Source organism: Ranitomeya variabilis, chromosome 2 (genome assembly GCF_051348905.1).
Source record: "Ranitomeya variabilis isolate aRanVar5 chromosome 2, aRanVar5.hap1, whole genome shotgun sequence".
Lineage (NCBI taxonomy): Eukaryota > Metazoa > Chordata > Amphibia > Anura > Dendrobatidae > Ranitomeya > Ranitomeya variabilis.
The window spans coordinates 937,139,754-937,153,283 of record NC_135233.1 but is presented as its reverse complement, the minus strand read 5'-3'; the positions used below and the strand labels follow the sequence as shown (position 1 = coordinate 937,153,283).

Here is a 13,530-nt window from a genome sequence, read left to right as displayed (position 1 = left end):
AGAAGGACCTGCCATGACGTCACGGTCATGTGACCGCGACGTCATCACAGGTCCTGCGCTCATACCAACCCTGGGACCGGAAGCTGCCGCATGCACCGCACACAGGGCCAGGACTTCAAAGGGCCTTCGGAAGGTGAGTATATGTTTATTTTTTATTTTACGTCATTATACTACGTGGCTGTGTGCTGTATACTCCGTCGCTGTGCAATATACTACGTGGCTGTGCAATATACTACGTGGCTGGGCAATATACTCCGTGGCTGGGCAATATACTATGTGGCCTGTGCTATATACTACGTGGCTGGGTAATATACTACGTAACTGGGCAATATACTACGTGGCTGGGCAATATACTACATGGCTGGCAATATACTACGTGTCTGGCCAATATACTACGTGGCTGGGAAATATACTACGTGGCTGGGCAATGTACTACGTGGCTGGGCAATGTACTACGTGACTGGGCAATCTACTACATGACTGGGCAATATACTACGTGGCTGGGCAAAATACTACGTGGCTAGCCAATATACTACGTGACTGGGCAATATACTACGTGGCTGCGCAATATACTACGTGGACATGCATATTCTAGAATACCCGATGCGTTAGAATCGGGCCACCATCTAGTATAATATATTCAAACAGGCTAGTAGCTGTAAATCATCCAGCTGCAGCGAAGAAAACTAAATCTCCAAGCACTAAAAAATACTCGGAGGACACCCGAGTGTGCTCGAGAAATCTCGGGTAACGAGTATATTAGCTCATCACTATTTACAACATTTATCCCAGATAGAAAAAATGTAAAGTGATGAATTCTATGCAATATCCATGGTATATACACTCACCGGCCACTTTATTAGGTACACCATGCTAGTAACGGGTTGGACCCCCTTTTGCCTTCAGAACTGCCTCAATTCTTCGTGGCATAGATTAAACAAGGTGCTGGAAGCATTCCTCAGAGATTTTGGTCCATATTGACATGATGGCATCACACAGTTGCCGCAGATTTGTCGGCTGCACATCCCAAAGATGCTCCATACAAGGCAGGATGGATCCATGCTTTCATGTTGTTTACGCCAAATTCTGACCCTACCATCCGAATGTCGCAGCAGAAATCGAGACTCATCAGACCAAGCAACGTTTTTCCAATCTTCTACTGTCCAATTTCGATGAGCTTGGACAAATTGTAGCCTCAGTTTCCTGTTCTTAGCTGAAAGGAGTGGTACCCGGTGTGGTCTTCTGCTGCTGTAGCCCATCTGCCTCAAAGTTCGACGCACTGTGCGTTCAGAGATGCTCTTAGGCCTACCTTGGTTGTAACGGGTGGCGATTTGAGTCACTGTTGCCTTTCTATCAGCTCGAACCAGTCTGCCCATTCTCCTCTGACCTCTGGCATCAACAAGGCATTTCCGCCCACAGAACTGCCGCTCACTGGATTTTTTTTCTTTTTCGGACCATTCTCTGTAAACCCTAGAGATGGTTGTGCGTGAAAATCCCAGTAGATCAGCAGTTTCTGAAATACTCAGACCAGCCCTTCTGGCACCAACAACCATGCCACGTTCAAAGGCACTCAAATCACCTTTCTTCCCCCATACTGATGCTCGGTTTGAACTGCAGGAGATTGTCTTGACCATGTCTACATGCCTAAATGCACTGAGTTGCCGCCATGTGATTGGCTGATTAGAAATTAAGTGTTAACAAGAAGTTGGACAGGTGTACCTAATAAAGTGGCCGGTGAGTGTATAATCTCTTATGTAGTTGCAGTCTGTGTGAATGGAACTCCACATGTCTCGTATATTTGTAGTAAAGGTATTAGGCTACGGTCACACTATCAGTATTTGGTCAGTATTTTACATCAGTATTTGTAAGCCAAAACCAGGTGAGGAACAATCAGATAAAAAGTATAATAGAATCACATCCAACACTTCTGATTTTTTCACCCACTCCTGGTTTTGGCTTTCAAATACTGATGTGAAATACTGACCAAATACTGATAGTGTGACCTTAGCCTTAGTGTGGATTTCCAATAGTGGGCACTGCACTATGGCCACAGTATTGCAGACCTCCACACATACCCCAAACAATAACCTACAAGGAGATTCAGTATTTGGCAAAGGAGAGTCTGCCCAAGGATATACAACCCCTGGCAAAAATTATGGAATCACCGGCCTTGGAGGATGTTCATTGTTTAATTTTGTAGAAAATAAGCAGATCACAGACATGGCACAAAACTAAAGTCATTTCAAATGGCAACTTTCTGGCTTTAAGAAACACTAAAAGAAATCAAGAACAAAAAATGTGGTAGTCAGTAACGGTTACCTTTTTTAATCAAGCATAGGGGAAAAATTATGGAATCTGTTGTGAAATTGGATTTTGGGCTCCCCCGGTGGCCACTGGTGGAATTGAACTGGTGTGCATCATCCCCTCTGTTCACCTGTTTCCATCAGGATGTGGGAGTCGCTATTTAACCTTGCTCCTCTGTCACTTCCATGCCGGTCAACATTGTAATCAGAAGCCTTTCTGTGCATGTTCCTGCTGCTAGACAACTCCCAGCTAAGTTGGACTTTAGTCCTCGTTTGTTTTTGCATTTTGTTCCAGTTCACTGCTGTAGTTTTGTTTCTGTGTCTGGAAAGCTCTTGTGATCTGAAATTGCCACTCTGATGTTATGAGTTAATACTAGAGTCTTAAAGTAATTTCAGGATGGTATTTTGATAGGGTTTTCAGCTGACCATGAAAGTGCCCTTTCTGTCTTCCTGCTATCTAGTAAGCGGACCTCAATTTTGCTAAACCTATTTTCATACTACGTTTGTCATTTCATCTAAAATCACCGCCAATATATGTGGGGGCCTCTGTCTGCCTATCGGGGAAATTTCTCTAGAGGTGAGCCAGGACTATATTTTCCTCTGCCAGGATTAGTTAGTCCTCCGCCCGGCGCTGGGCGTCTAGGGATAAAAAACGTAGGCTACGCTACCCGGCTACTGTTAGTTGTGCGGCAGGTTTAGTTCATGGTCAGTTTAGTTTCCATCCTTCCAAAAGCTAGTACTTATGTTTGCTGGGCTATGTTCTCTTGCCATTGAGAACCATAACAGTTTGACCGGCCGGAAAGGGTTAAATTAATTGACAGAGAAAGGAGAGAAAAGAGAAGTCTGCTGAAGATTTTTTATTTTTTTTTCCCTTCCCTTCAGTTCTGAGTGTGCTTGTAATTGAATCTCTTGCAAGTCTGCCTATATTGCAGCCTTTCTCTCTCTCTCTCTCTCCTTCTAATCCTGGAATGGCTCTGTGTTCACCTGTTTAAAATGGATATTCAGAGTTTAGCTGCAGGTTTGAATAATCTCACCACGAAAGTTCAAAATTTACAAGATTTTGTTGTTCATGTTCCTATATCTGAACCTAGAATTCCTTTGCCTGAATTTTTCTCAGGGAATAGATCTTGCTTTCAAAATTTCAAAAATAATTGCAAGTTGTTTCTGTCCCTGAAATCTCGCTCTGCTGGAGATCCTGCTCAGCAGGTCAGGATTGTGATTTCCTTGCTCCGGGGCGACCCTCAGGATTGGGCTTTTGCATTGGCTCCAGGGGATCCTGCGTTGCTCAATGTGGATGCGTTTTTTCTGGCCTTGGGGTTGCTTTATGAGGAACCTCAGTTAGAGCTTCAGGCGGAAAAGGCCTTGATGTCCCTATCTCAGGGGCAAGACGAAGCTGAAATATACTGCCAGAAATTCCGTAAATGGGCTGTGCTTACTCAGTGGAATGAGTGCGCCCTGGCGGCGAATTTCAGAGAGGGTCTCTCTGATGCCATTAAGGATGTTATGGTGGGGTTCCCTGTGCCTGCGGGTCTGAATGAGTCCATGACAATGGCTATCCAGATCGATAGGCGTCTGCGGGAGCGCAAACCTGTGCACCATTTGGCGGTGTCTACTGAGAAGACGCCAGAGAATATGCAATGTGATAGAATTCTGTCCAGAAGTGAACGGCAGAATTTAAGACGAAAAAATGGGTTGTGCTTCTATTGCGGTGATTCAACTCATGTTATATCAGCATGCTCTAAGCGTACTAAGAAGCTTGATAAGTCTGTTTCAATTGGCACTTTACAGTCTAAGTTTATTCTATCTGTGACCCTGATTTGTTCTTTATCATCTATTACCGCGGATGCCTATGTCGACTCTGGCGCCGCTTTGAGTCTTATGGATTGGTCCTTTGCCAAACGCTGTGGGTATGATTTGGAGCCTCTTGAAACTCCTATACCCCTGAAGGGGATTGACTCCACCCCATTGGCTAGTAATAAACCACAATACTGGACACAAGTAACTATGCGGATTAATCCGGATCATCAGGAGATTATTCGCTTTCTTGTGCTGTATAACCTACATGATGTGTTGGTGCTTGGATTGCCATGGCTGCAATCTCATAACCCAGTCCTTGACTGGAAAGCTATGTCTGTGTTAAGCTGGGGATGTAAGGGGACGCATGGGGACGTACCTGTGGTTTCCATTTCATCATCTATTCCCTCTGAGATTCCTGAATTCTTGACTGAATATCGTGACGTTTTTGAAGAACCTAAGCTTGGTTCATTACCTCCGCACCGGGAGTGCGATTGTGCCATAGATTTGATTCCGGGTAGTAAATACCCTAAGGGTCGTTTATTTAATCTGTCTGTGCCTGAACATGCTGCTATGCGAGAATATATAAAGGAGTCCTTGGAAAAGGGACATATTCGTCCTTCGTCATCTCCCTTAGGAGCCGGTTTTTTCTTTGTGGCTAAGAAAGATGGCTCTTTAAGACCGTGTATTGATTATCGGCTTTTGAATAAAATCACGGTTAAATATCAATATCCGTTGCCACTGCTGACTGATTTGTTTGCTCGCATAAAGGGGGCCAAGTGGTTCTCTAAGATAGATCTCCGTGGGGCGTATAATTTGGTGCGAATTAAGCAGGGGAATGAGTGGAAGACCGCATTTAATACGCCCGAGGGCCACTTTGAGTATTTGGTGATGCCTTTTGGTCTTTCAAATGCCCCTTCAGTCTTTCAGTCCTTTATGCATGACATTTTCCGTGATTATTTGGATAAATTTATGATTGTGTATCTGGATGATATTTTGATTTTTTCGGATGACTGGGACTCTCATGTCCAGCAGGTCAGGAGGGTTTTTCAGATTTTGCGGTCTAATTCCTTGTGTGTGAAGGGTTCTAAGTGCGTTTTTGGGGTACAAAAGATTTCCTTTTTGGGATATATTTTTTCCCCCTCTTCCATCGAGATGGATCCTGTCAAGGTTCAGGCTATTTGTGATTGGACGCAACCCTCTTCTCTTAAGAGTCTTCAGAAATTTTTGGGTTTTGCTAACTTTTATCGTCGATTTATTGCTGGTTTTTCTGATGTTGTTAAACCATTGACTGATTTGACTAAGAAGGGTGCTGATGTTGCTGATTGGTCCCCTGCTGCTGTGGAGGCCTTTCGGGAGCTTAAGCGCCGCTTTTCTTCCGCCCCTGTGTTGCGTCAGCCTGATGTTGCTCTTCCTTTTCAGGTTGAGGTCGACGCCTCTGAAATCGGAGCTGGGGCAGTTTTGTCGCAGAGAAGTTCCGATTGTTCCGTGATGAGACCTTGTGCCTTTTTCTCGCGTAAATTTTCGCCCGCCGAGCGGAATTATGATGTTGGGAATCGGGAGCTTTTGGCCATGAAGTGGGCTTTTGAGGAGTGGCGTCATTGGCTTGAGGGGGCTAGACATCAGGTGGTGGTATTGACTGACCACAAAAATCTAATTTATCTTGAGTCCGCCAGACGCCTGAATCCTAGACAGGCGCGCTGGTCGTTGTTTTTCTCTCGGTTTAATTTTGTGGTGTCCTACCTGCCGGGTTCTAAGAATGTTAAGGCGGATGCCCTTTCTAGGAGTTTTGAGCCTGACTCCCCTGGTAACTCTGAACCTACAGGTATCCTTAAGGATGGAGTGATATTGTCTGCCGTTTCTCCAGACCTGCGGCGGGCCTTGCAGGAGTTTCAGGCGGATAGACCTGATCGTTGCCCACCTGGTAGACTGTTTGTTCCTGATGATTGGACCAGTAAAGTCATTTCTGAGGTTCATTCTTCTGCGTTGACAGGTCATCCTGGAATCTTTGGTACCAGGGATTTGGTGGCAAGGTCCTTCTGGTGGCCTTCCCTGTCTCGAGATGTGCGAGGCTTTGTGCAGTCTTGTGACGTTTGTGCTCGGGCCAAGCCTTGTTGTTCTCGGGCTAGTGGATTGTTGTTGCCCTTGCCTATCACGAAGAGGCCCTGGACGCACATCTCTATGGATTTTATTTCGGATCTTCCTGTTTCTCAGAAGATGTCTGTCATCTGGGTGGTGTGTGACCGTTTCTCTAAGATGGTCCATTTGGTTCCCCTGCCTAAGTTGCCTTCTTCTTCCGAGTTGGTTCCTCTGTTTTTTCAAAATGTGGTCCGTTTGCATGGTATTCCGGAGAATATCGTTTCTGACAGAGGAACCCAATTCGTGTCTAGATTTTGGCGAGCATTCTGTGCTAGGATGGGCATAGATTTGTCTTTCTCGTCTGCTTTCCATCCTCAGACTAATGGCCAGACCGAGCGGACGAATCAGACCTTGGAGACATATTTGAGGTGTTTTGTGTCTGCAGATCAGGATGATTGGGTTGCTTTTTTGCCTTTAGCGGAGTTTGCCCTCAATAATCGGGCCAGCTCTGCCACCTTGGTGTCTCCTTTTTTCTGTAATTCGGGGTTTCATCCTCGATTTTCTTCTGGTCAGGTGGAGTCTTCGGATTGTCCTGGAGTGGATGCTGTGGTGGAGAGGTTGCATCAGATTTGGGGGCAGGTAGTGGACAATTTGAAGTTGTCCCAGGAGAAGACTCAGCTTTTTGCCAACCGCCGGCGTCGGGTTGGTCCTCGGCTTTGTGTTGGGGACTTGGTGTGGTTGTCTTCTCGTTTTGTCCCTATGAGGGTTTCTTCTCCTAAGTTTAAGCCTCGGTTCATCGGCCCGTACAAGATATTGGAGATTCTTAACCCTGTGTCCTTCCGTTTGGACCTCCCTGCATCTTTTTCTATTCATAATGTTTTTCATCGGTCATTGTTGCGCAGGTATGAGGTACCGGTTGTGCCTTCCGTTGAGCCTCCTGCTCCGGTGTTGGTTGAGGGCGAGTTGGAGTACGTTGTGGAAAAAATCTTGGACTCCCGTGTTTCCAGACGGAAACTCCAGTATCTGGTCAAATGGAAGGGATATGGTCAGGAGGATAATTCTTGGGTGACTGCCTCTGATGTTCATGCCTCCGATCTGGTCCGTGCCTTTCATAGGGCTCATCCTGATCGCCCTGGTGGTTCTGGTGAGGGTTCGGTGCCCCCTCCTTGAGGGGGGGGTACTGTTGTGAAATTGGATTTTGGGCTCCCCCGGTGGCCACTGGTGGAATTGAACTGGTGTGCATCATCCCCTCTGTTCACCTGTTTCCATCAGGATGTGGGAGTCGCTATTTAACCTTGCTCCTCTGTCACTTCCATGCCGGTCAACATTGTAATCAGAAGCCTTTCTGTGCATGTTCCTGCTGCTAGACAACTCCCAGCTAAGTTGGACTTTAGTCCTCGTTTGTTTTTGCATTTTGTTCCAGTTCACTGCTGTAGTTTTGTTTCTGTGTCTGGAAAGCTCTTGTGATCTGAAATTGCCACTCTGATGTTATGAGTTAATACTAGAGTCTTAAAGTAATTTCAGGATGGTATTTTGATAGGGTTTTCAGCTGACCATGAAAGTGCCCTTTCTGTCTTCCTGCTATCTAGTAAGCGGACCTCAATTTTGCTAAACCTATTTTCATACTACGTTTGTCATTTCATCTAAAATCACCGCCAATATATGTGGGGGCCTCTGTCTGCCTATCGGGGAAATTTCTCTAGAGGTGAGCCAGGACTATATTTTCCTCTGCCAGGATTAGTTAGTCCTCCGGCCGGCGCTGGGCGTCTAGGGATAAAAAACGTAGGCTACGCTACCCGGCTACTGTTAGTTGTGCGGCAGGTTTAGTTCATGGTCAGTTTAGTTTCCATCCTTCCAAAAGCTAGTACTTATGTTTGCTGGGCTATGTTCTCTTGCCATTGAGAACCATAACAGGAATCGCCCTGTAAATTTTCATTCGCAAAACTAACACCTGCATCAAATTAGATCTGCTCGTTAGTCTGCATCTAAAAAGGAGTGATCACACCTTGGAGAGCTGTTGCACCAAGTGGACTGACATGAATCATGGCTCCAACACGAGAAATATCAATTGAAACAAAGGAGAGGATTATCAAACTCTTAAAAGAGGGTAAATCATCACACAATGTTGCAAAAGATGTTGGTTGTTCACAGTCAGCTGTGTATAAAATCTGAACCAAATACAAACAACATGGGAAGATTGTTAAAGGTAAACATGCTGGTAGACCAAGGAAGACATCAAAGCATCAAGACCGGAAACTTAAAGCAATATGTCTCCAAAACAGGAAATGCACAACAAAACAAATGAGGAACAAATGGGTGGAAACTGGAGTCAACGTCTGTGGCCGAACTGTAAGAAATTGCCTAAAGGAAATGGGATTTACATACAGAAAAGCTAAATGAAAGCCATCATTAACTATTGTTTGGTGCTGTTCCAATGAGATTTATAAAGATGACTGCCTGAAGAGAACATGCAAATTTCCAGTCATTGATGATATGGGGCTGCATGTCAGGTAAAGGCACTGGGGTGATGGCTGTCATTACATCTTCAATTAATGCACAAATTTATGTTGATATTTTGGACACTTTTCTTATCCCATCAATTGAAAGGATGTTTGGGGACGATTAAATCATTTTCCAAGATGATAGTGCATCCTGCCATAGAGCAAAAACTGTGAAAACATTCCTTGAAAAAAGATGTATAAGGTCAATGTAATTAACTGCAAATAGTCCGGATCTCAATCTAATTGAAAATCTTTGGTGGAAGTTGAAGAAAATGGTCCATGACAAGGCTCCAACCTGCAAAGCTGATCTGGCAACAGCAATCAGAGAAAGCTGGAGTCAGATTGATAAAGAGTACTGTTTGACACTCATTAAGTCCATGCCTCAGAGACTGCAAGCTGTTATAAAAGCCAGAGGTGGTGCAACAAAATACTAGTGATGTTTTTGAGTGTTTTTTTGATTGTTTGCTTTTCATGATTCCATAATTTTTTCCTCAGAATTGAGTAATTCCATAATTTTTCCCCTATGCTTGGTTAAAAAAGTGAACATTACTGACTACCACATTTTTTGTTCTTGATTTCTTTTAGTGTTTCTTAAAGCCAGAAAGTTGCCATTTGAAAGGACTTTTGTGCCATGTCTGTGATCTGCTTTTTTTCTACAAAATTAAAGAACTGAATGAACATCTTCTAAGGCCGGTGATTCCATAATTTTTGCCAGGAGTTGTATGCATGCATCCAGCATTCAAAAAAACGATGATCTTGGTAACCATAGTATAAGTGGCATGAGGATAAATTAATAAGTACCCATGGCTGACAACGGAGTGCACTGTGTCCGCAGTCCCCAAAGCATGTTTCGCTGGTGAGCTGCTTCTTCAAGGTATATAAGTTACCTGCAAGCCTATGTGTCTCCAATGTGACAGACTACAAACAAACCAACCATGTTGTGTAGTCTCATCTTCCCATCCCACTATTTTTGCTGACCTACAGACATTGGGTTAGCAGATAAACTCAAAGCTATTTTTTCTTCGTTCCACTTTTTGGTCCTTTATGCCAAAGCTATGAAGTAGTTACACTGCTCAAAAAAATAAAGGGAACACTAAAATCCCACATTCTTGATATCACTGAATGCAATATTCCAGTTGTAAATCTTTATTCATTACATAGTGGAATGTGTTGAGAACAATAAAACCTGAAAATGATCAACGTAAATCACAACTAATATCCCACGGAGGTCTGGAATTGGAATGATGCTCAAAATCAAAGTGGAAAATTAAGTTATAGGCTGATCCAACTTTAGTGGAAATGCCTCAAGACAAGAAAATTATGCTCAGTAGTGTGTATGGCCTCCACATGCCTGTATGACATCCCTACAATGCCTGGACATGCTACTGATGAGGTGGTGGATGGTCTCCTGAGGGATCTCCTCCCAGACCTGTACTAAAGCATCCGCCAACTCCTGGATAGTCTGTGGTGCAATGTGACATTGGTGGATGGTGCGAGACATGACGTCCCAGATGTGTTCAATCGGATTCAGGTCTGGGGAACAGGCGGGCCAGTCCATAGCTTCAATGCCTTCATCTTGCAGGAACTGTTGACAATCTCCAGCCACATGAGGTCTGGCATTGTCCTGCATTAGGAGGAACTCAGGGCCAACCGCACAGGCATATGGTCTCTCAAGGGTTCTGAGGATCTCATCTAGGTACTAAATGGCAGTCAGGCTATCTCTGGCGAGCACATGGAGGGCTGTGCGGCCCTCCAAAGAACTGCCACCCCATACCATTACTGACCCACTGCCAAACCGGTCATGCTGAAGGATGTTGCAGGCAGCAGAGTGCTCTCCACGGCATCTCTAGACTCTGTCACATCTGTCACAATTGCTCAGTGTGAACCTGCTTTCATCTATGAAGAGCATAGGGCGCCAGTAGCGAATTTGCCAATCCTGGTGTTCTGTGGCAAATGCCAAGTGTCCTGCACGGTGTTGGGCTGTGAGCACAACCCCTATCTGTGGATGTCAGGCACTCAGACCATCCTCATAATGAGCCTACTGGAGGTCATTTTGCAGGGCTCTGGCAGTGCTCCTCCTGTTCCTCCTTGCACAAAGGCTGCTGCTGGGTTGTTGCCCTCCTATGGCCCCCTCCATGTCTCCTGGTGTAGTGGCCTGTCTCCTGGTAGTGCCTCCAGCCTCTGGACACTATGTTGACAGACACAGCAAACATTCTTGCCACAGTTCGCATTGATGTGCCATCCTGGATGAGCTGCACTATCTGAGGCACTTGTGTGGGTTGTAGAGTCTGTCTCATTCTACCATGAGTGTTAAAGCACAACCAACATTCAAAACTGACCAAAATATCAGCCAGAAATCATTGGCACTGAGATGTGGTCTGTGGTCCCCACCTGCAGAACCACTCCTCTATTGAGTGTGTCTTGATAATTGCCAATAATTTCCATCTGTTGTCTATTCCATTTGCACAACAGCATGTGAAATTGATTGTCAAACTGTTGCTTCTTAAGTGGACAGTTTGATTTCACAGAAGTTTGATTTACTTGGAGTTATATTCTGTTGTTTAAGTGTTCCCTTTATTTTTTTGAGCAGTGTATTTATAAGTAATGATCCTGCCTGATAACAATTAAGAATACTGCAGTAACTGCTGAGTGAGTCAGAACGGTCAAGGAGTCCAAGGTCAGAAGCCAGGAAGGTATGTCATAAACAGAAGGAAGAGACAAAAGCATGGTCAGGTAATGTTCCGAGGTCAGAATGCCAGGAGGATAACGGATTAGAGCAGAAGGGGTTAAACAGTTGGATGGTCAGAACGAAGTCCAAGGTCAGGCAGAAAAAGATCAAGAATACAGAACTCAAGGCTCAAGAAGCAGAAACCTCACTAGCTGAATGTATGTCTGGCAGAGATCTGGAAGAAGCCGCTCAGTTAAGTACAATGGCAATCACCCGGGATGATGCACACTTGGAGACAGCCGAAGCCTCCCAGTCTCAGATTGGATAGACGAGCTGTCAATCAACACACTTAAAGCTCAACACGCCCCTGTACCAGATTGGATGGTCAAGCTGTCAAAGTACTGACAGCTTCAGAGCGCCCCTGCACCAGATTGGACAGCAGAGCTGTCAGTAACTGCATACCAGAGACACTGAGGGGTGGAACTATGACATTCTCTATAAGATGGAAAGATGTAAGTCTGGTTAGGACTGTCATGGTTTCTGGAAACCATGAAAATTCTACAGGTAATTGAATTATTATTATTAGGGCTAGATGTATCTCCGAGACACAATACACCCATGAGTTTTACCTACTCATAAATAATGTAAATAATGCTTTGAAACAATATAATGTGAGCAAAAAACATATTATATTCAGATAGTATAAAAAGGCCACGTGCCTAAAAAAAGGCCTACTTAAATAAACAACATGGACACTCCCAACATGGAATTCCCTGCAAGAACATGGAGCATGGAGTGGCATAGAAGTGTACATATAAAAAAATTAATAGTAAAAGACTCAGGTATTCATGGTATGTAGTCCATACATAAGTAACTGGGAGGGCAGAGTGGGTCAAGTTGCATATAGTAAGATAAAATAAAGAGCCAGTGCTAAACCTATATTAAAGTGTCATAGGCTACATAACATTCATGCAGATAATCTGATATAATCAGTAAATATCATAAATTGTCTAGTCCATATATAGTAACCATCATTATGCTCCCATACAAAAAACAAATAGGAAGGTAATATGTGTTTGCATAAAGACTTACAAATGCTAACCTTAACAACAACAAAATTATCATTTCTTAGCTATATCTCCCCATGTGGGACACCGTGCCTTCAGCCCTGACGCGCGTTTTGTATGGGCTTCCACAGGTGGGCTGTAATCAGAAAATGTACAAAAATAAGACTTTCAGCTGATGAAGAAGTTGCTTAGGTGCCAGCATTTTTTGGACTTTTCATACCTATAAATATAAATTATTTTTGTCTTTCTCAGATACCAATTTCTGTTTGCAGTGCAAGTTGTCCTTTTGGAAGCAGAAAGGCTGCTCAGAATGGAAAAAATGCTTGTTGCTTTGACTGCATCCCATGTAATCAAGGGGAGATCAGTAATCAGTCAAGTGAGTTTAATGATGCTTACAAGATGGGATATTCTGCAATCTCTCACATGTTAAGTATTCACAAACACTAATCCTATGTTCCGATTTCCTTTGGAATCTGTAATGGATCCAGATGGATATAAAAATGGTAAGGAACAAATCTGAGTGCAAATGGATACCGAATGCAAAACATAGTTTCCGCTTTTAAAAAGATCCATATACGATGGATCCCTTTAAAAATGGAATCTTTAGTGCCCATTTGCATCCACCTTGATTCTGTTTTGAACAAACCTGGTGTTCTGGGCATGAGCCGTTCTTACAAATGGTTCTCTTATCATTCATTTTCTTTAGACTTCAATGTAAAATAACCAAACACATAAGCAATAAGCTTCCACTCCATCTGCTTTATTGGGACAGAAAAAAATATATGTGCAGACCATCCATTTATTTCCTTTTTTCTGCTCTTCAAAGAGATCAGAAAAACGAAAATGCAACTAAAATTGTAAATACTGTATAATCTTCTGTGTCAGATTTTAATAGATTAAATATCAGCTTCATATACAAGCTACAATGTAAACATAGTTATTTCCTTCTGAATTAAACATTTATCAATATAATGTCAAACTTTTTTTGTATTATAGTCTCCTTTTAAAATCCCCAGAGAGACAAGCCCCTATACAGTTAAGTCCAAATATATTTGGACAGAGACAACATTTTTCTAATTTTGGTTATAGACATTACCACAATGAATTTTAAACAAAAC

General features: G+C 43.5%; 1 protein-coding gene across 1 annotated transcript in view; it reads left to right on the top strand.

The window, feature by feature from the left end:
• The window catches only part of LOC143804006 (extracellular calcium-sensing receptor-like), a 67,494-nt gene that overhangs the window by 21,881 nt on the left and 32,083 nt on the right, over positions 1–13,530 (top strand). Inside the window, exon 5 of the mRNA XM_077281752.1 lies at positions 12,665–12,788. Within this exon, the coding sequence (XP_077137867.1) occupies positions 12,665–12,788 (124 nt within the window). The remainder of the gene's footprint in view (positions 1–12,664; positions 12,789–13,530) is intronic.